The 23,196-nt window shown below is 39.7% G+C and overlaps 2 protein-coding genes across 10 annotated transcripts in view; one reads left to right on the top strand and one right to left on the bottom strand.

The window, feature by feature from the left end:
- The window catches only part of RBKS (ribokinase), a 100,178-nt gene extending 81,596 nt beyond the window's left edge, over positions 1–18,582 (top strand). The window contains exon 8 of one of the 4 annotated variants that reach the window (XM_053201071.1): positions 5,391–6,785. In XM_053201071.1, the coding sequence (XP_053057046.1) occupies positions 5,391–5,528 (138 nt within the window). In that variant the 3' untranslated portion in view covers positions 5,529–6,785. Of the gene's footprint in view, positions 1–5,390; positions 6,786–10,486; positions 12,454–18,034 lie in introns of those variants that run through there. The other 3 variants (XM_015064185.3, XM_015064183.3, XM_015064181.3) reach the window with 3 other exon arrangements.
- The window catches only part of MRPL33 (mitochondrial ribosomal protein L33), an 88,692-nt gene that overhangs the window by 59,862 nt on the left and 5,634 nt on the right, over positions 1–23,196 (bottom strand). The window contains exons 1-5 of one of the 6 annotated variants that reach the window (XM_015064186.1): positions 23,081–23,174; positions 22,213–22,231; positions 19,893–19,999; positions 18,449–18,609; positions 13,155–13,462 (exon numbers count right to left, since the gene is read on the bottom strand). In XM_015064186.1, the coding sequence (XP_014919672.1) occupies positions 13,460–13,462; positions 18,449–18,609; positions 19,893–19,999; positions 22,213–22,231; positions 23,081–23,102 (312 nt within the window). In that variant the 5' untranslated portion in view covers positions 23,103–23,174 and the 3' untranslated portion in view covers positions 13,155–13,459. The other 5 variants (XM_053201077.1, XM_015064187.1, XM_053201075.1 and 2 more) reach the window with 5 other exon arrangements.

Raw genomic sequence — 23,196 nt, forward strand, 5'->3', positions numbered from 1 at the left:
AGCACGGAGTCCACTGGGGCCGGATGTAAGCTGCCACTCTGCCACGTACTAGCTGTGTGACCCTGGACAAATTATCTAATGTCTCTAAGATTCTGTCCCATCAAGTGTGACAGGGGGCAGGAGGCTGTTGTTGTAAAGATGAGATGAGGCCAGTCGTGTGTGTATGGAAGCACCCAGCTTTGCTGCGTCCTGAGGCAGAGCAAACGATAAAAGATCACTCCCTTCCCTACCCTTCTCCTCTGTGAAGGTTAAGTAGTACTCACTTTTGTGCCCCTTTCATGCTTACATTTCTAAGAGCTTTTCCATCATTGGATATAATGTGATTTTCAAGGTAGTATTTGCTGGTCTTCATGTCTTTTGAGTTCATGGCCCCTGTCCTCCAAGAATTTCCCTCCTTCTTTGTGTCTGGGGACTCAGAGAGCCAGCTGCTGCCCTCTTTGTAAAGAAGAACATGAAACACCCCCCCCCCCACCTGCCATGTCCCTTCTGGTGAGAAGGTAGCTGAGATCTGGCCCATCAGCAGTCATTAATTGAGCATATAATGCTTTTAAGGATTATAGAACTCTGAGGAGTCAAGGAAAGAACTAGACAAGATTTCTGACCTCTCATCAGACTTTAACATATGGGTATCACCTCAATCAAGGTTCTTGGTTGAAAACAACAGACCAGTTGTGGTACTGGGATAAGGCCCCGGATGCTGTCACCACAGTGCTGCCACTCACATCTTGGAACTCAGTTTTTCTGCGGCCATTGTCACAGCCAGAAAGTTCCTATCAGTCCCCTTGACATTCAGGTGGATGTCACTGCCTAGGCCTTAGTTGCAAGGGAAACTGCCTTGATGAGATGAGTATTCTCAATACAGGAAGGAGCACCTCTCAATTCAGTTCACCCTGGCTTGGAGTAGATGTCCATTTAATTAAGAAAAAGGGAAACTATTCACAGGCTGAAATTGGCTCATTTGTAAATTCATAAAGAGTGGCTGATGTGGAGTTTTAAAACTTCTTTAGTAAAATTTCTTTTATTAAAAACATTTTGGGGCGCCCAGGTGGCTCAGTCGGTTGGGTGTCCGACTTCGGCTCAGGTCACAATCTCGCGGTATGTGAGTTTGAGCCCCGCGTCGGGCTCTGTGCTGACTGCTCAGAGCCTGGAGCCTGTTTCCGATTCTGTGTCTCCCTCTCTCTCTGCCCCTCCCCCGTTCATGCTCTGTCTCTCTCTGTCTCAAAAATAAATAAACGTTAAAAAAAAAAATTAAAAAAAAACCATTTGAATGAAATGTTTGCTTACTTACAGAAAAGTTATAGCACTCCTATATACTCTACAGAGTTTCACCAGTTATTAGCATTTTGTCACATTTGTTTTTGTCATTGTTTTTTGAGAGACTGAGCTTGTGAGAGGGGGACGGGCAGAGAGAGAGGGAGAGAGAGATCTTAAGCAGGCTTCACACCCAGCACAGAACCCGACACAGAGCTCGAGCTCATGACCATGAGATCATGACCTGAGTCGAAATCAAGAGTCGGACGCTCAACTGACTGAGCCACCCAGGCACCCCTTGTCACATTTGTTTTATTGCTGCCTCTCAAAGTACATAAATATGCTTTTTTATTTTTGGATGAACCATTTGAGAATAAGTTGCAGACATCATGACTCTTTACCTCTTACTAATTCAGGATATATCTCCTTGGAACAATGACATAATAAAACTACAATATAATTATCAAAGTCAAGACACTTAACACTGAAATAATCCTATATGCACAATCCAATAATGTCTCAGTAGTGTTTTTTATAATTTTTTTCAGCCCAGGAGACAATCCAAGATTATTTAAGGAATTTAATTGCCATGCTGTTTTAGGCTCCTTTAATATGAAACAGGTCCTCAACCTTGTCTTTCATGATGTTGATCAGTTTTGAAAAGCACAGGCTCGTTGTTTTGTGGAATTTTTCTCAATATAGGTTTATCCAGCACTTCCCCATGATCCGAGTTAGTAAATCTTGTAGGCAGAAACACTGCACAAGTGACATTACATCCTTGTTGAGGCCCCACACTCAGGAGTATGTGATGGCAGTTTGTCATATTGGTTTGTTGCTGTCTTCATCAAGGTGGCGTCCACCAGGTTTCTCCACTAAAGAGCTATTTGTTATTAATAGGTAATCTGTATGGAGATACTTTCAAACTTGTAAATATTGTGTCCTCATCAAACCTTACTCCAGCAGTTTTAATGCATCCATTGATGATTCTTGCCTGAATCAGTTATTACTATGACAGTTGCAAAGTGGTGATTTTTCAAACTTCTATATTTACTAATTGGCATTCTATTTTAAGGAAGTTCTCCCTTCTTCATTATTTATTTTTTCATTTATCTGTTTAAAATCAGTATAGGGGCACTTGGGTGGCTCAGGCAGTTAAACGTCTGACTTCAGCTCAGGTCATGATCTCGCAGTTCGTGAGTTCGATCCCTGAGTCGGGCTCTGTGCTGACAGCTCAGAGCCTGGAGCCTGCCTCAGATTCTGTGTCTCCGTCTCTCTCTGACCCTCCCACCCCCTCTCTCTCCTCAAAAAATAAATATTAAAAAATTTTTAAAAATAAAATAAAACCAGTATAGACTCGTGGATTCTTTAATAAATTTTCAAGTGATCGTTAACATCCATTATCCATCCCTTCTATAAATTATACACTTCTGCATTTGTGGATGGGTCAACCTAATTGCAAGCAGATTTCTTTTTTGATGTGGACTTGAACATTTAATCTATACCTCACTATTTACAGAGACAAACAGGAAATAGAAAACTGAATTTTTATGGGGATTTTGGGTTGAACACATAGGTTATCAAGGTGTTTTTGAGTAGCTGTGGCAAAATGGGCTACCCTGAGAAAACATAAGGGAGCAGGCCCTTCTAAAGAAAGGAAGGAAAGGGGTTTTGCAGAAAGCCATGAGAAGATAGAGAAGACTGGCACAATCGTGCTTTCAAAGTAGACACAGAGGAACGGGGATGTGGCAGAACAAAGTGGGGTGCGGGGAGGGCAGGGAAATACAATGGGCATGCAGAAGAGCATAGAGGTCAGGGGACTAGGGTGGAAAGGTAAAGCAGCAACATGTGTTGAGAGGTCTGTAAATTGATATTGGGTAAGAAAACTGAGAGGCAAGGAATGACAGACTCAAAAAATCCCTACGAGATGTTAATCATTTCATTATTTATGAGAAAACTAAGTCACAGAGAATTTACATTCATTTTCCCAAGGTCACAGAGCTAGTAAGTGGTAAAGTCAAGATTCATATACAAATCTATGTGACTTCAAAGCCATACCACTAGAAGAGAAACATTTATAGTGAAAGAACAGAGGTAGAATTAGGGCTCACAGTATAAGGCCGCATAGGTTCCAATATGCCAATTATAACACTTAATTAATCCTGACCCACAGTAAGTCTCAATAATGATCCCAACCATGCACTTGAGTGTAAATCCATAGTAAGCCCAGAGCACTTAAATATTGCCAAAGTTTTCAAACTTTGCATTATACTCTTGCATGACTCAGTGCCCCACTCCCCCAACCCTGTCTTTTAAAAAATCAACTTGATTGAAATATCATTTTCATACATAAGATTTCACCCATTTTAAGTGTATGATTCAATGAGTTTTGACAATGTAGACTCCTTTAACCACCAATCATAACTATAGAACCTTCTAACACTCCAGAAAGTTCCCCGTGCAGCCCCTGTGGAGGTGATATTCTCCAGCCCCTGGCCACTTTTTGTTGGTATACTTTTGCCTTTTCTAGAATTTCATATAAATGAAATCATACAATATGGTATGTAGTCTTTTGTGGCTGGCTTCTTTCACTTAGGATAATGTATTTGAGATTCTTCCCATGTCGTGTTAGCAATTTGCTCCTTTCTGTTGCTAAGTAGTGTTCCACTACATGGACGTACCACAATTTTTTTACCCATTCATTAGTTCAAGGACATCTGGATTGTTTCCAAATGGAAAATTGCCAAGTGGAGCAGTTATAAATAATGCTGCTATAAACAGTCACATATAAATCTTTATGTGCATATATGCTTTCATTTATCTTCAATAGCTAAGAATAGAACTGCTAGGCTATAGGATAAGTATATGTTGAATAATGGCCAAACTATTTTTCAAAGTGTTATCATTTTTCATTCCCACAACAAATAAGAATTCCCACAACAAATAAGAGTACTGGAACTAAAGCCAGTATTTTCAGTCTTTTTAATGTAGTCTTTCTAATGGGTATTTAGTATTATCTCATTGTGTTTTATTTTGTTTTTTAATGATTATTTTTGATAAAGAGGGAGGTGGAGGGAAGGGGCAGAGAGAGACAGACAGAGAATCCAAAACAGGCTCTGTGACAGCTGACAGCACAGAGCCTGACGCAGGGACCGAACCCTTGAACCATGAGATCATGACCTGAGCCAAAGTCAGACACTTAACCGACTGAGGCCACCCACGCACGCCCTCATTGTGTTTTTAATCTGCATTTCCCTAGGTCTAATGATTGAGCATCTTCTTATATGCTTATTTGCCATCTGTGAATCTTCTTTGATAAAGTCTCTATTCAAATATTTTGCCCATTTTTATTGGGGTTTTTGTCTTTTCGGGTTGTACTATTGAAATATTAGAATGCTTTATCACATATATGTTTTAAAAATATTTTCTCCCAGTCTGTGGGTTTGTCTTTTGGTATTCTTTCAAAGGACAAATGTTTTAAATTTTAATAAAGTCCAATTTATCAATTTGTTAAATGTCTTATGCTTTTGGTATCCTAAGAAATCTACCTAACACGGGGTTACAAAGATTTTTCTCCTCTATTTACTTCTAGATGTTTTGTTGCTTAATTCTTATATTTGGGTCTATGGCCCATTTGGAGTTAATTTTTGTGTATTGTGTGAAGTTTCATGTTTTTCCATATGGATATCCATTTCTTCCAGCACCATTTGTTGAAAAGACTGTCCTCTCCTCCATTGAATTACCTTGTTAAAAATAAGTTGCTGGTTTGTTTACAGATTCTCTTTTCTGTTCAAGTCATCTACATGTCTATCTTTGCATCAATATCTCCCTGTCTGATATCTTATTCTGATATGTCTGATACTATATCTTATGGTAAGTCTTGAAATCAGATAGTTTACATCCTCCAACTTTGTTCTTCTTCAAAATTGTTTTATCTATTGTAAGTCCTTTGTATTTCCATATAAATTTTAGAATCAGTTTACCAATTTCTAAAAATTGCCAAGTGGGATTTTTATTGGAATTACACTGAATCTATGTATCATTTTAGGAAGGACTAGCATGTTAACAATGATGAGTTTTCCAATTTATGAACATGGTTGATCTCACCATTTGTTTTCTTTAGTCTCTTTTGCTTTTGACAGGAAGAGTGTATAAATCTTGCACATATTCATTCATTTTGCACAGATTCATTTAACCCTAATTACTTCATATTTTTTAATGCCATTGTAGTAGTATGTCTGGATAATTCAAATTCCTTATTCTTCATTGCTACTCTATAGAAATATAATTTGGCACAAAAACAGACACTCAGATCAATGGAACAGAATAGAGAACCCAGAAATGGACCCACAAACATATGGCCAACTAATCTTTGACAAAGCAGGGAAGAACATCCAATGGAATAAAGACAGTCTCTTCAGCAAATAGTGCTAGGAAAACTGGACAGCGACATGCAGAAGAATGAAACTGGACCACTTCCTTACACCATACACAAACATAAACTCAAAATGGATGAAAGACCTAAATGTAAGACAGGAAGCCATCAAAATCCTCACGGAGAAAGCAGGCAAAAATCTCTTTGACCTTGACCGCAGCATCTTCTTACTCAACATGTCCCCAAAGTCAAGGGAAACAAAAGCAAAAATGAACTATTGGGACCTCATCAAGATAAAAAGCTTCTGCACAGCAAAGGAAAAAATCAGCAATACTAAAAGGCAACCGACAGAATGGGAGAAGATACTTGCAAAAGACATATCAGATATAGGGTTAGTATCCAAAATCTATAAAGAACTTACCAAACTCAACACCCAAAAAATAAATAATCCAGTGAAAAAATGGGCAAAAGACAGGAATAGACACTTCTCCAAAGAAGACATCCAGATGGCTAACAGACACATGAAAAAATGCTCAACATCACTCATCATCAGGGAACTACAAATCAAAACCACGAGATACCACCTCACACCTGTCAGAATAGCTAAAATAAACAACTCAGGCAACAACAGATGTTGGCAAGGATAGGAAGAAAGAAGATCTCTTTTGCACTGCTGACGGGAATGCAAACTGGTGCGGCCACTCTGGAAAACAATATGCAGGTTCCTCAAAAAATAAAAAATAGAACTACCCTACAACTACCCTATTACCCTAGTGCAATTGCACTACTAGGTATTTATCCAAGGGATTCCGGTGTGCTGTTTTGAAGGGGCACATGCACCCCAATGTTTACAGCAGCACTATCAACAATAGCCAAATTATGGAAAGAACCCAATGTCCATCCATGGTTGAATGCATAAAGAAGATGTGTGTGTGTGTGTGTGTGTGTGTGTGTGTGTGTGTGTGTGTGTGTGTTTGTATAATGGAGTATTACTCAGCAATCAAGAAGAATGAAATCTTGCCATTTGCAAGTACATGGCTAGAACTAGAAGGTATGATGCTAAGTGAAATTAGAGAAAGACAAATATCATATGACTTCACTCATATGAAGAATTTAAGATATAAAACAGATGAACATAAGGGAAGGGAAGCAAAACAAATATAAAAACAGGGAGGGGGACAAAACAGAAGAGACTCTTAAACACAGAGAACAAATTGAGGGTTGCCGGAGGGGCTGTGGGTGGGAAGATGCGCTAAATGGGGAAGGGGCATTAAGGAGGACACTTGTTGGGATGAGAACTGGGTGTTATACGTAGGGGATGAATCACTGGAATCTACTCCTGAAATCATTAGAGCACTATATGCTAACTAACTTGGATGTAAATTTTTAAAAAAGAAAGAAATACAATTGATTTTTTAACGTTTATTTATTTTTGAGAGAGACAGAAAGCACAAGCGGGGGAGGGGCAGAGAAAGAGAGGGAAACAGAATTTGAAGGAGGCTCCAGGCTCTGAACTGTCAGCGCAAAGCCTGACACAGAACTTGAACCCATGAACCCTGAGATCACGACCTGAGCCGAAGTTGGACGCTTAACCACTGAGCCACTTGGGCGCCCCACGGTTGATTTTTTTTAATTGATCCTGTGTCCTGTTACCTTGCTAAATCTACTTTTTTGCTGGATTTCTTAGGATTTTCTACATAGGTGATTATGGCATCTGCTAAGAAAGAGTTTTACTTCTTTCATATCTGCATGCCTTTTCTTTTCTTTTTCTTGTCTTACTGCACTGGCTGGCAATCCAGTATGATGCTGAATAGAAGTAATGAATATAGACATCCTTGATTTGTTTCCAATATCAAGGGGAAAGCATCAGTCTTTCTCATTAAGTATGATGTTCACTATAGAGTTTTCATAAATGCCCTTTACCAAGAAGATCAAGTTATACCTTCTATTCTAAATTTGCTGAATTTCTGTTATAAATTGATGTAGAATTTTGTCAAATGCTTCTGCTGCTACTAAAATTATAAGTTTTTTTTTTTTAAAGTGAACTACACTGATTATTTAAATGTTAATTAGTTTTAAATGTAAGTAGTTTTAATGTCAAACTAATCTTGCATTCCTGGGATAAACCCTATTGTTCATGAGATACACACACACACACAGTTTACTAAAATTTTTTAAGGTTTTGCAGAGTATTGATCTGTTTTGTTTGTTTTTTTTCTTGAATTGTCATTGTCAGGTTTTGGTATCACACTAATGCTGGCCCTACAAAATGACTTGGAAAGTGTTTCCTTGACTCTTCTATTTTCTGAAAGAATTTGGACAGAATTAGTGTTATTTCTTACTTAAACATTTGCTAGAATTCCCAATGAAGCTATCTAGCTGAGAGTTTTCTTTGTGGGGAAACTATTTTTAATACAGGAACAGCTTACCTTTGCAGTCTCTACCAACACAGTGTAGCTCTAAGAATGAAAGGAAATCAAGTTCTGAAAATCACTGTTACCTAAATAATGCTTCCAACACACACAGTTCTACTAGACACTGTGTTTCCCTGGCTTTTTTATACTGGGAAGCAATTTAAATTATTTCAATAGTCTTTTCAGATATAAGAACAATGCTTTTTATACTTTCTTAAAGTTATCTGGTCTGCAGCTAAATACCCCACCAGCCAACAGGAATACATATAACTGATTTCTGTCAGTGTTGCTAGAATGTTTCCCCTCAGCCCTGTGCCTTTGCTTTGGTCAGGCTACATAAGTTAAAGGTGAGGGAGGTATAGAAACATGACTTAACTATCCATGAAATATTTTTATTCCCTTAAATTTTTTTGGAAAAATATTATAAGCTTGTAACAATAAGCTTAAGCAATAATATAAAAGTTACATAAAGGCTGCCTCCATTATTTGTAAATAAGAAAACCAAATATCAACACCATTGCATTGCTATGCTATAAACTAAGGGAAGGCAAAAAGCATATCTCTCTCCATTGTTTCCGTCAGGAAGGACTGACATAAACAATTGCAAAGCATCTAGCATGGCCCCTGACACATTTTGGGCACTCAGAAAACATTTATGGGAGGAAGGGAAGTGTCGAATTCACACCTGCATTACTATGACTGCTTGGCAAGTTGAATACTGCCTGCTTTATCTATGTAAACAAGGGGAAATGTCATTCTCCTTAAAGCCATTCACTGTCTCATGAGCTCACTCTGTTCCTTCCTCCTCTGTGTCTTTGTTCCTTGAGGACTTCTTTCTCTATAAATCTGTGTCATCTATAAGAACTCCCTTCTTCAGGGAGGCTTTCTTCAAACTCTTTCTTAGCATCCAATAGCATTTATGGATTCTGCCACACTATTTAGCATTTAATCCACAGTGGATTTTACCCCTTTACTAGTGTCCATCACTGTTCTGGGCATATGCATCTGGAACAATCTTGCATGCCAAGGCTCTTTACAAAGGCTGAAGTATAGCCTCAAGATCTATCGTGAAAACTCTTGGGTGTTAAGGAACAACAAACTGGGAAAAAACTGGGAAATGACCCTGAAAGCTATTTCAGAATGGTTTTCCAAGCGAGACTGTATAATCATATTTAAGTTATCTTAAATACATTTGTTAGATGAACACATGACTAGGTATTACCCTGCCTGAAGGTGGAAGTCAAGACTTTCTTTGGTGTTTTCTATTTCTGTGGGTCCGTAAATGTACTTTACCAAATCAGATCTTTGGAGCTTCAGAGAAACTGGAAAGAAAATGTTTTGTCCCTATATTTAGTTTGAAAATAATATCTGCATAGCTCTCACCACTTTTCTGCATCCATTTAATGGAGAAATGGCTAATTCTAGAACTAAAGCAGGGAATATACAAGATGCGCCTGGAGCATCTTATAGTATCAGAAAGTAAAGCACCCAAAAGACAAAACAATGGGGTATGTTAAAGGGACACAGGAGCCAACTGAAAGAGTCCCTTACAATTTGAGCAAAGAAGTAATGCAGTACTAGATTATAGCCCAAAGAATAAATTTTTAAAAATTTTCAAAAGACCCATGAGTTCATGGGTCTTTTATACGGATATAATTATGTAATGAATTGGGGGGAGAAGACAAAATTCCCACAGAGAAGCATTCCAAATAATACTCTACCCTACCCCTTACATGTGGACTATACTTAGTGACTTGCTTCCAAAGGGTGCAGTATGAAAAGAGGGAGGAAAGTAACTTTACAGTGGAGAAACCTGGCAAAGACTGCCTTAGCCAAGTAATTGAGATTAACATGATCAGAGGCAAGTCACATTGACAGTATATACCCTTGATACAATGTGATGAGAGAATGATACTTCACCTTTGTGGTCTTCCTCCCAAAAACCATAACCACAGTCTAACTGTAAGAAAAACAGACCAGTCCCAGCTGAGGTATATTCTACAAAACATCTGACCAGTCCTCAAAACTCGAAACTCGAAACAGAAACAAACTAGAAACAATTCTAGAAAGTAGAGACCCAAAACAGAAATAAACACTGTCCAAGAAACTGTCACAGCCTACAAGAGTCTAAGGAAATGACAACTAAATGTAATAGGGTACCCTGGAGGAGATCCTGGGACAGAAAAAGGACATTAAGCATAACTAGTGAAATCCAAATCAAGTATGGAGTTCAGCTAATATCAATACCATTTCATTCATTATGACAGATGTACCATAATACTAGATGTTACCAAACAACAGAAGTGGATATGGGGCGTATGGAAACCTCTGTACTATCCTTTTACCTAAAAATCTTCTACATCAAAAAGTGTACTTAAATATTGTTAAAATACAGTTTGGGCAACAGGTGACTACATGCTTATCTCCACAACTATGCTTTTAATTACAGGGTGCTGGTGACAGTTTTGTGGGGGCTCTGGCCTTCTACCTGGCTTACTACCCCAATCTGTCCTTGGAAGAAATGCTCAAGAGAGCCAATTTCATCGCAGCAGTCAGTGTCCAGGCTGCAGGAACACAGTCATCTTATCCATACAAAAAAGACCTGCCACTTGATCTGTTTTGATTGCTACTAACCCTAAAATAAATGTACTTGGAAATAAAATGTACTTGGGAGAGAGGGTGGCCACTCTTAGCTAGCAGCTTACTATAAAATATCCTCTTCTCTGTTCTTTGCAAATATGTTCATTTATGAAGTCATACTCAAGCTTTCATTATTTTTAAATTATTTTTCTAATGTTTATTTTTGGGAGAGAGAGAGAGACAGAATCTGAAGCAGGCTCCAGGCTCCACGAACGGTCAGCATAGAGTCAGTATACAAGGTCATATATGATCTATATCCTACACCCCTCTCCCTTCCCATGCCATTTCCACCCATTCTCCCCTCTACGTTCATTTCACACTGGCCTCCTTACCCAACTCAAACCACTTCAGGGCCTCCGCACTTACTGTGCCCTCTGCCTAGAACACTCTTTCCCCACAAGTTGATGTGCCTTACTCCCTCACGTGTGCAAATGTTACTATCAAAGGCCTCCCTTAGACACCCTTTACCCAACACCAACAACTCCCTCTTTCTCTCCACCTGCTTCATTGTTGTGCGTATCAGTTATTACCCAACTGTTTGTTCATTTGTCTCTCCAGAACTTAAGCTCCAGAGCAGAGAATGTTAAATGAGGGAAGAGGGCACAAGAAATTGGACCTCGAGCAGTTCCTAAGAAGGACAGCTGACATTCAGTGTTAGAGTTGTCAAAGCTTCTGTTTTGCAAGAGAAGCCAGAAGTCTGGATGTTTATTGAAATCTTTTCAATGTTTAAGGGTCAGCAACTGATTTTTTTAAAAATGTAAATATGGGGGAATGCCTGGGTGGCTCAGTCGGTTAAGCGTCTGAGTCGATTTCAGCTTAGGTCATCGTCTCACGGTTTGTGAGTTCGAGCCCCCGCATCAGGCTCCGTACTGATGGTGCGGAGCCTGCTTGGGATTCTCGCTCTCCCCTCTCTCTTTGCCCCTACCCCACTTGTTCTCTCTCAAAATAAACAAATAAACTTAAAAACAAAATATACTTTTAAAAAAACATAAACATGGGGGCACCTGGGTAGCTCAGTCGTTAAGCATCTGACTTCAGTTCAGGTCATGATCGCACAATTTGTGAGTTTGAGTCCCACATCAGGTGAACTCGAGCCCTGCTTGGGGTTAGCATGAGCCCGCTTCCAGTGAGTGCTGCTTCTCTCTCTCCCTCTGCCTCTCTTGGGATTCTCTCTCTCTCTCTCTCTCTCTCTGCCCCTTGCTCACTTGCACCCTCTCTCTCTCACAAAAAAAAACTTAAAAATGTAAACACCACCTGTGGGCCATGTTCAGCTCATGTGCTGAATAGATAAGTCATCTGCTAAGCCAGATTTTATGTTGTTTTGGGTTTAAAAAAAAAAAGGCGATTCATACATGTCACAGACCCTTTACATCTGACTTAGCTAGGATCAGGTGAAGGATTTTTCTTGTAACCCAAAATCACTACATATAGTTTCAACCTACAAATAGCCAAGATCTCACCTATTATTGCTTTGAACGAAAGTTTTAACAAAAGATGCCAGAAAATAGTTTATTGACTTTAATGCCACAAGCCACGAAGGCTCAACAACTGTCTACATCTAATTCCATTTTCAGAAAGCTACTCCTGCATGTCCTCCACAGACTGAGCCATGGTGGGGGCGGGGGGCGGTGGGGGGGGGGGGGACACACCTGTTATTTTGGAATAGCATTGGCTTTGTCATGCTTGAGGCCATGGTGGGCACGCTATCATTCTCCTAGATAAATGCTTTACATGGGGTAAGATTATGAACCAGCAGAGCTCAAAATAAAAGCTGATCCTTCTCACATTCAGTCAGAAATTTGATATATAAAGGAGAAAACTAAATAATCTCTAGAAAAGAATGCAGATTTCAACTCAGATTTCTTACTGAAAATCTGTAGGAAACAATAGCTTGAGTGAGAAAGTATATGGATCTGGGTAGGGCAGGGGTCCTTACGTGAATGTCAGGGATTATCAGTGGAACTTCCAAGCTGGTTAGCTGTGTGGTACCAAGCCCCAGAAGCCCCAGTCATAGCTCTGTGGAAATACACTCTAGCTTTTCTTATTAAAACAAATAAAAACAAATAATTTTTTTAAAAAAGGAAATCTAGGAGATAAAGGGAGTCCAAAGCATTCCTAGAAACTCCTAACTACTGTTTCAGTGACCAGAGTTTGAGAATATGGACCAATGGCATTTTTCCTAATTATATAAGCACAAAACAAAATGAAAGTTCTCATGATTCCTTTTATGTTACAAGGCTGGCCCCCTTCTTATTCCTGTTCACCCTTACCACCTCTGTTATTACACAGTTTTTTCAAGATCACTCTGGAGAATGACTCTGCCTTTCCTATGAAGTACAAAGACGAGCAGACTGGAAAGTCTTGCACAAGTTTCATTATGGAAACTTTCTTTTATATGAAACAATGCTTATTCTTTAGTAATGTAGTTGTTTTTTTTATTTCAAAGAGTGGGGGAAAACATCACTAAAAGACAATAGTACACGCTATTTTAATATTTTTTATTAAGGGCTATAAAAATATCCAGAAAGATAAATAAATGTGATGCAATGATATATGTCCTAATATGAAGAACTTTCTTTCAGTCCATTGTTTTCCTTCACAATGGCCTTCAAATCACAGGAGGCAGTGATTCCGTGCCATTTCCTCTTCTTTTATTACACGCTGCAGAATTTCTGAATCAGTATCCCGCCCTCAGTCTTCTCATTTATAAATCAAATTCATTTTCAATCCATTGTTTAGAGGGAGCGTATTTTTTTCTGTTCCACAAAGAGGACTTTTGTTTTCACTGTAAGAGAAAAATGGGTTGTAGCAGAAAACTAAAAGCATCATCATCATTTTTAAATAAAAATATGTGTCAGACCACAAGCACTCTCTTTTCTCTTATTTTACTATTCCTTTCACATGAGGATGGAGCAGATTTGCAAACTCGGTTCCTCAATCCCAGAGGCCAAAGAAACCTAGAGAAAGTGGTAAGGAAATCAAGGGAAGGTTCACCAGCCAATCAGTGGCATCTCTGGGACACCACAAGGTCATATCTCACTCAATGTGAAATATCCACATTAACAAACAAAACTAGGAGCAAAAAATGGAAAACATCCAATGTCTTCACCCAATTAATGAACACTCTTGCAGGAGAGAGACTAAGAGCTGGACTGAGGAAAAAAAAGCAGCAAGAACTGAGCAGACCAAGCAAAAGGCAGTCTGGCCAGAAGAGTAAATATACATTAAACCTTGTACTTTCCAGAGATGGTTTAATATACCCAAAAACTGATTTTCTTGTATGGTAAAAGAATGAAAATTATAACCAAAATCTCATTACTGAAAATATCAAAACAGTACAATTCTCTGAAAGAAAGCCAACACAAAAGTACTAACTGCCCAGATGAAAGACTAGAGACTGGATGCTGGGCAGTAAGGTTTTCACTGTTCGTGTAATGCTTTATAGTACTCCACTAACTTCCAACATATCTCTCTCCCTCTGTCTCTCGGTCTCTCACCACCTACTTATTCCTGGCCAAAAATCCAAAAGCAAACAATGCACCCAGGAAGATCCAGGAACTCAAAGGACTACAACACAACACCCCTCACTTATCCCGATCACACAGACATTTCACTACGGTTTTTCTTCTTCTTCTATAATCAATATGGATACTGTATACATGAGATTCCCAAGCTCTCTATGATTAAGAATAGGCTAGGGAGCTTAACTAAAATACGTTCCTACTTCTCACCTCCACCCCTACCCTAATTCTGGTCTAATACATCTAGAGTGAGGACTGAACATCTACATTTTTACAAAACCTCAGATGATCCTGATGGTCAGCCAGATTTAAAAACTATTAGCCAGGGGGCACCTGGGTGGCTCAGTCGGTTAAGCGTCAGTCTTCAGCTCAGGTCATGATCTCACGGTTCGTGAGTCCGAGCCCCGCATCAGACTCTGCTGACAGTTCAGAACCTGGAGCCTGCTTCAGATTCTGTGTCTCCCTCTCTCTCTGCCTCTCCCCCACTTGCACTCTCTATCGAAAATAAACAAACATTAAAAAATTAAAAAAAAAAAACTATTAACCGGTCAACAGAATTTTATCTATGTTAATAAAAAAAACAAAATATATTATTACACTGTACAGAGGTATTTTTAATATATTCTGAATTATCTAATATTTTAAAAGTAGTAAAGTAGTAGTAAAAATATCTAATATTTTAAAAATTGATGCTCCTTCAAAGTCTAAGAGGGACTACAAAGCATTATAAAATGGTAAACCACAATAGTCTCCCATCAAACAATATGATTCACTGCAGAAAATGTTTCCATGTTTTTCTACATGGAACTAAAAAAATGGCTAAAAAGAAAACCAGAACCCATCTCACTGGTAACCAATCAGGAGACTATTTAAATTACCCAGAATAGGAGTGACTAAGATCAGTAAAGCAAGGCTTTATTCATGAAAAATTTCGGATTCACTCACTGAATTCATTCTCTTACTCCAAAGAATAAATATTTCAGTCCACAGAACTGTGCTAAGCAATGTGGAGTTTGTAGAAGTATGAGCAGAGCCCCTGAATGTCCAGGAAGTAGGACCCTAAAGATCAAAGGGACTGGACCGGTAAGGGAACACCTCACGGACAGGGAAAGTTTGGTCCCGAAAGAGCAGCCTTTGGATGAACTACAAAAGGAATACACATCTGGTACCAAGGAACAGTGGTAAGAGGTAAGAGGACAGTAGGGCTCCATAGCCTTGAATGCTAGGCTGACCCCAGTGGAAGATCCTAATTAAAAAAAAAAAAAAAAAAAAAAAAAAATTAGGAAGATTACTTTGGCTCCATGTACTAGAAAAAATAGGGAGCCTGGCATCGGAAAGATTGGGTTCCAACCTTGGCTCTACCACTTATATCTGCTGGGAGTCCCTGGACAAATTTCTCAACATGTTCTGCTTTCAGTTTGCTTCCCGGTGTGGGGGATAAGTCCATCTCCCTCACAGGGTTGCTGCTAGATACACAGTTGAGCTGAAATAATACACTGCTATCCATGATCATAAACAAAAATTAATTTTCTGTCAAAATATTTGCTGCTGAACTCATAGAAGAATGAATCCGTCAAGTTCTTTCCTTACGTCTAACCTAAATCAACTCTGCTTCAATTAAAGTCTATATTGTCTTGTTTAGTCATCCAAGGAATCAAAAATGACAAGTTTTCATTTTCTTTACGATAAGCCTTCATATATTCAACAAAGTTTAATAAGCTTATGCCTCAGCATTTGGTCCTTCCTCCTTGGAAATTAGCATCTGGTTTTATATGAAGAAAAGGAGTCTGAAAAGGCAGGCTGGTTCTAGCCAGAGTATACTGTGAAATGTTCAAATAATTGGGAATTTTTCTGTGTCCTTACTGATTTCCTTTATAAAGCAGACTAACAAAACATTACCCTTGAACTAGTCATTTATTCACTGCAGTAAAATATGTTGGGAGAACTGCCAAGCTATTTGGTACCTCGGGCAATGGGGCAGGCCCCAAGGCAAACATCATCATGCTAGCCTGCAGGGCATTCAGTAGATGGGCAGAAAGCCAGGCAGTCCACTATCCCGGAACATTCTCTTCTTCAGAAAAGGACAAAGTTGTGCTGTGAAGGCTTAGACCATTCCTTATCAGAAAAGTTCTAACAGTCTTTTATGGATGTTTTCTCCTACTTTCAACTTATGATCAGAACTGTTTTTTGTGGTATTCTTTCCCAATCTCAAAACTTAAAATCAATTTGACAAATAAGTTCCTAACACCTCCGTACTAAGGATGAAAATCCCAATACATTCTCATGCTGAAAATATCATAAAAGGTTATTCAACTAACATTTATTAACGTTGTGCATGTTCCTAAATATAAATTCTAAAAGAGCTAAATGCTAGAAAAACAATTACTTTCTGTAAAGTTCATCACTTTGAGCTTTTACCAGCTGATACAAAGAAATCAGGAGAAACAAATCACACCAACTCTATCATATAGCTATAGTCTGAATATTTGTGTACCCCCCCCCCCCGCTCAAATTCATATGTTGAAATCCTAAACCCCCAATACGATGGCATTAGGAAGCAAGGCCTCTGGTAGGTGCTTTGGTCACGAGGGTAGAGTTTTCATGACCAGGATTAATGCTTTATTAGGAGACCCCACAATACTTGCTTGCCCTTGTCCTCCATGTGAGGACAAGATGACAACACAGGCTGTGAACCAGGAAGAGGGCCTTCACCAGAAAGCAGCCATGCTGGCACCTTGAACTTAGGACTTCCCAGGCCCCAGAACTCTGAGTAATAAATTTCTGTTGTTTATAAGCCACCTAGTCTGTGGTATTTTGTTATAGCAACCCAAAAGGACTAAGAGACATACCTTACCATTGTAATAATTTTTCTACCATATGTGGTCACATCCTAGAATTCAGACTCCCAATCATCAGGTACAAACCTAGAACTCCTTTTATATTATGACAAAGAATGACCAGAAATTTTAACACTGTAAAAACGGCAGAGAATTTTATTTCCGTTAAAGAATGAAAATCATCCAATTTTAAGCTGACAACTGGGCTTCTCAAGAGTCTTTTTTATATGCTCCTCACACTGGTAAGGGCCCTTGTGGGTTTTTTTGCAGGCGATACTATTTTTATTTTTCTTAGACACTGATGAATGAATGCAGCATAATGAATGGTACAACAGCGGTCATGAGACCTTCTGTACAAACTCTGAAGGCAGCTGTGAATGTAGCTGCTAGTCAGGATTGGCACTAATGCCTGCCCAGAAGTCATGCAATGGTAGGTAGGTTTTAGCCTCCCGTAAAACCTCCCATTCATAGGTCCCTACACAGAATAATTTAGGGCCCGGGGTTTAGAGTCAGAGAGTCTTCAGTTCAAATCTTTGTTCTGAAACGTACTTTAGCTTTGTGTCCTTGATTAAAATCCTTTGCATAAAATTCTTCATCTAGAACATGGAGATCGCCTGGAGAGTATAGGTGCTTGTGTTCATGACATCTGAAGATAGGAGACTTGTGTAGGTAAGCAAAGAAGACAGAAATTTCCATTTTGTCTGGTTATTCACAAGCACTAGTCTGTTTCCTTTCTTTCAGGGATCATGGTCTTTTATTGCAAATATTGTCCTTTTGTTGTTATTTCCAGTGGGAAGGGAAATTTGATTCCTATTATTCCATCTTGGCCAGAAGTGAGAGTCTTATTCTTAGTTAATGAAAAAGTTGATTATGAGGTTAAGTATCTTTCATTATATAATGGATTAATTTTGGGAAATAAGATTCTGGTACCAATTCAATCTTGATCACCAAGTGGGTGTCTTACAATTCAGCTCAATTCTGCTCTCTTTTCATGCCCAGTAGAGCCACGGCTTGTGGTCCCAAGAAGCATCTGAAGCACGTAGCAGCTCCAAAGACTGGATGCTGGATAAACTGATGTGTTTGCCCCTTGTCCATCTACTGGTCCCCATAAGCTGAGAGAATATCTCTCTCTCATCATTTTCCTAAGGAACAGACTTGAGTATGCCCTCACAGCACATAAAGTAAAGATCAGTATGCAGCATTTTACCAAGATTGATGGCAAGATCCCAACTGATAACAACCTACCCTGCTGGTTTTATGGATGACATCAACATTGACAAGACTGGGGAGAATTTCTGTCTGATCTGTGACACCAAGAGCTGCTTTGCTGTTCATAATATTGCACCTGAGGAGGCCAAGTATCAGTTGTGCAAAGTGAAAAAGATCTTTGTGGGAACAAAAGGAATCCCTCACCTGGTCACCCATTATGCTTGCATCATCTGCTATGCTGATCCCCTCATCAAGGTGAAGGACACCATTCAGACTGATGGTGGAGACTGGAAAGGTTACTGCTTTCATCAAGTTTGGCACTGGTAATCTGTGAGTGGTGACCAGGGATGCCAACCTGGGAAGAATTGGTATAATCACCAACAGAGAGAGAGAGACACCCTGGTTCTTTTGATGTAGCTGACGTGAAAGATGCCAATGCAAGAGCTTTGCCACTTGGCTCTCCAACATCTTTGTTATTGGCAAAGGCAACAAACCGTGGCTTTCTCTCCCCCTTGGAAAGGGTGTCTGCCTCACCATTGCTGAAGAGAGAAACAAGAGACTGGTGGCCAGAGCAGTGGATAAAATGGTCTGTAGGTGATATGATTGGAAGTCTTTATACTTAATTAAAGATAATACAGCATGATTAAAAAAAGAAGGAAAATTCTGACATGATCTACCAGTTATTAGTAACTCAGGAACAGTCAGATGGAAGTGACGCATAGGTGTGGGCAAGGGGTGCACAGGTCACTCTCCCATAGTCAATACGTGTTCACCAACCCAGAAGCTCCAGTACAGTTCTTACTAAGAAACATTTATAAAGAGGCTGTTCAGAATCAAGGGCACAAAAATTAAGCAAATGGCCTGGAGTTTTAAAATAAATCATTGGTTTGCTAGTTTACTTCACATAACTCTGCTCACAAAACCCAAAAACAAAACTGGGCTTCTACCAATAGCAATCAGCTGCTGTCTTTTGTAAGCAGGCAATCTTGCCTTGGAAACACTTGTCTCTTCTGGACAAATACTTCTACCTACCGAGACTATTTAAAGCTACCATTTATTATGGCATTTTAGCAGAGAGTACAAATGACATTTCTTAACTTCCTCCATCAATATATAGATACCATACTCCTTTAATTCAAATCGGGACCTAACTGCCTGCCACTGTTAAATGATCCCAGGAGAATATTCCCTCCCCTTCTGAAGACACTCTTTTCTTTCCGTTTCCAGAACAGTATCACCTATTCTGTTTACATAGCTGGTTTCTTTATCAGATCTATCCTATTCAAGAATAAGACAAAGGTGGAATCTGCCTCTCCCCAACTTTATCGTGTATCTCAGCATCCTGCTTGTGTCTCTCAAAGAACTCAGCAGAACGTCATTTTTTTTTCTTTTTCTTTTTCTCTCCCTTCCAAAACAGACTGTATGTACCAAGAGTGCAGGGACTGGGCCTGAAGGTGTCCTGGTGTATCCCACCACCTGGGATAGTAAGTGGCACCATAGTAAACACTCAACATATACTTGCTGACTGAATGCTACAGTGTCAGAGGGGCCACAAAAATGGCCAAAAGACGTTCAGCATCAGTCTGGAAAGGGCAACAGGCCTTGAAAGCATCTGAATTTACTGTGGAGTAATTTATCTGAATCTTACCAATTGGATCATAATGTAAGAGAGTCAGTTTCTCCCGTAGTCGGCTTCTCTTAGTGTTGAAGGAGTAACCTGTCCCAGCTTGGCTTAGCATTTTCACCAGAATGGTTCTAAGATTTAAAAATAAGCTATTATAAGCTGAGGAAATAAACTAAAATCAGTCGTGGGAGGACGACACCTTTTGAGAACTCTGTACAGTAGTGTTAGCTGTGGGATATCAACCCAAAAAGGTTCAGTTCTAAGACAGCCTACATTTTCCATAAATCACAATTTCAATGGTTCTGATTTCCAAGGTCTGTTCTATTATAGAATACCTTGGCAATCAACTAACCAAGCAACAAGAACAATCAAACCACGTTGTGGAACAGACTCAGACACTCACCTCTTAGAAGGAGAAGTCAGGAAGGGGTGGGGGGGGAATACAAAAGTGCTGGTAACTCTAGCTGGCTAGTCAAGAAATCATAAAGCTGGCTATCACAAAAGAGCCCTATCTTCCAGGAGGTGTGTAACTGGAGTAAAATTAGACAGGGACAAAATAAAAGGATGGTAACTTTTACACTATTAACATGCAAAATCTTGTTCTCCCTCATATTGTGTTTAAGTTATAGTCATCCAAAGCATAAAGTTCATGTTTTGCCTCACTAGACCTTCTAATCCCTTGTACTGTTACTTGTTTGTGTGTCTGGCTTCCCTATGTAGACCATGCTATCTTATTTCTTAACTATTCCAAAGAGAATCTGTAGCATCTATAATACATTACACATCGGGGCGCCTGGGTGGCTCAGTCGGTTAAGTGTCCGACTTTGGCTCAGGTCATGATCTCATGGTTCGTGGGTTCAAGCCCCGTGTCGGGCTCTGTGCTGACAGCTCAGAACCTGGAGCCTGCTTCTGATTCTGTGTCTCCCTCTCTCTCTGCCCCTCCCCTGCTCACACTCTGTCTCTCCCTGTCTCTCAAAAATAAATAAATGTAAAAAAAAAAGTAAAATGAAAAAAAAATACAGTACACATCTTTGCATCCCTTTCAATGTCTAGCACAGTGCCTCACACATAAAAGGTACACAATATTTGTTAATTAAGAAAGGCCATAGGGGCACCTGGGTGGCTCAGTCGGTTGAGCGTCCGACTTCAGCTCAGGTCATGATCTCACAGTTCATGAGTTCGAGCCCCAAGTCGGGCTCTGTGCCAACAACTCAGAGCCTGGAACCTGCTTCAGATTCTGTGTCTCCCTTTCTCTGCCCCTCCCCCACTCACGCTCTTTCTCAAAAATAAACAAACATAAAAAAAAAAGAAAGACAATAATTAGTCCTTCATTCAAAAAGATTTAACAAATACCTATTAAGCGCTTACTCTGTGGAAAGCACTGTGGCAAATGCAAAGCTCTATAAGGCTGCAACTGCCCCTTCCAGGAACCAACAGTATAGTATGGAAGGTGAGTGGTGAACACAAAGTCTATAAGGTAAGACATATTTGGCAGATGTCATAAGAAGGATACAAAGAACGTGAGAGGCAGGGTTTCTAAAGAAACCAGAGGCACTGGAGATTCCTACAAAATTTAGACGTGGGAATTCTAACATAAATAAACTGGATTGTGGGAAAAGCTGTATGAATAAAAGCTATTTGGTAGAAAGCACTAACTTATATGTTTTCCATTAACTTTAATCCAAAAACCTAGTTTTAAGATTTGTGATATGTCTTGGGTTGTAAGTAAAGCCTGCTTTAGAATTTTCCTTTTTTTTTTTTTTCTGGAAAATAATTCTCCTATTTTTAACACAGAAATCTTACTTCAGTTATTGTCTACAAATTTTATTTTGAGATGCCAGTTTGGTATTTATAGTCTCTCTGGTACAGCATGGAATCTTTAATCTTTGCTATTTTTGAAATGCTTATTCTATGAATGCAAAGGATCACACAACTCATCAAAACTGACTCTGTAGTTCAATCAAATCACAGCTTGTTCAGCTAGATTCCTGTAGTGGCCTCCAAACAAATGGCCCTTCGACCTGACTTTGAAGAAACAGAAATATGGTAGTATTCCAAAGAGAGCATGGGAACCCTGATGGTTTGTTCAGGAACAAGGGAGCAAGAGCTCCTTTAATTATCTGAATGGCTCACTTAAGTAGATCAGTTGGGCAGGGGGAAAAATATTTTCTGAAAGCGTTCATAGACCCAAAACGATTCACCAAGTAATCCTCAAATCAACTTTCAGAAAATTGAAACCAAATGCTTAGTTTAATTAATATAAGGATGTATTGGCAGGGGCTGGAAAAACAAATCTAACATAAACAAGTTAAAAAAAAAAAAAAGAAAGAAAAACCTTACTTACTTTGACTTGCTCTTGGCAACTTTTTCGCAGAGAGGAAAGGTTGAAAGAGAAAAGAAAATATCAATTTATTATCTTTCTTATGCAAAGTTCATATGTCTGTAATAAATAATGTAAGTTATAGAAGTATGCCATGGGTTGTCACTCAAGTAACTACTCCCTAGCTTGTAGGGATCTCGCTAAGATTCTGGAAAGAAGACAAAGATCCAATGAAACCAACACAATTCTGGATGTAATGCTTTGCACAATCCCTTTTCAGTGGGGCTGGTTACTTTTCAAATCGCTCTAAGATCTGCTCCACATGTTCCTCTTCTAGGTGCAAATATTTGCACTGGAACAAGCCTCTGGTTTGACAAGTTAACCCATGCAAATTTCAGCAACCACATGAGATGGAGGAGGGAAACTAAATCTAATCGAACAGTTGGCCTGGTGCAGAATTGGGAAGCCAGAACACTTCTTTCCCAGCCCAGCTGTATTGACCTAGTCACTGCCTCTCTCAAGCCATTTCCTCGTCTTCAGAGTTTGAAACGAGTGGAATAAAAATTCTGAGGGTTCCCCCCCCCCCAGTTCGGACGTGCAGAGATTCTGCTGACACGTCCCTACGAAGGACAGGGAAAGCACCCCACTCCTGCTGACCAGACACGACCGTCCCTGCGACCGCAAAGGGATGAAGAACTAGCACTAGAGACCTCCAAACCCCACGGAGGAGTGCCGCGGAGCATGCCGGACGCTGTAGTCCTGAAGGCCTGGCAAGTCGCAGCGGCAGGTTCCCGACCGGCGCGCGCCCTCAAACCCGCACCGTCCCGAAGCCTGCCTGTCACGGCCTCCCGCCCTTGCCGCAGTCCCTGCCGCCTCCTCCATCCCCACTTACAGGTGACCGCGGACAGGAACATGGCGACAACTCCCCCAACAGTCTCCGAAATCGGCCAAAGCACTCAACAAGCAACTTCTTCCGGGGCACAGGCCTGTTCCGGAAGAGAACGTGAT

This window comes from Acinonyx jubatus, chromosome A3 (genome assembly GCF_027475565.1).
Source record: "Acinonyx jubatus isolate Ajub_Pintada_27869175 chromosome A3, VMU_Ajub_asm_v1.0, whole genome shotgun sequence".
Classification (NCBI taxonomy): Eukaryota; Metazoa; Chordata; class Mammalia; order Carnivora; family Felidae; genus Acinonyx; species Acinonyx jubatus.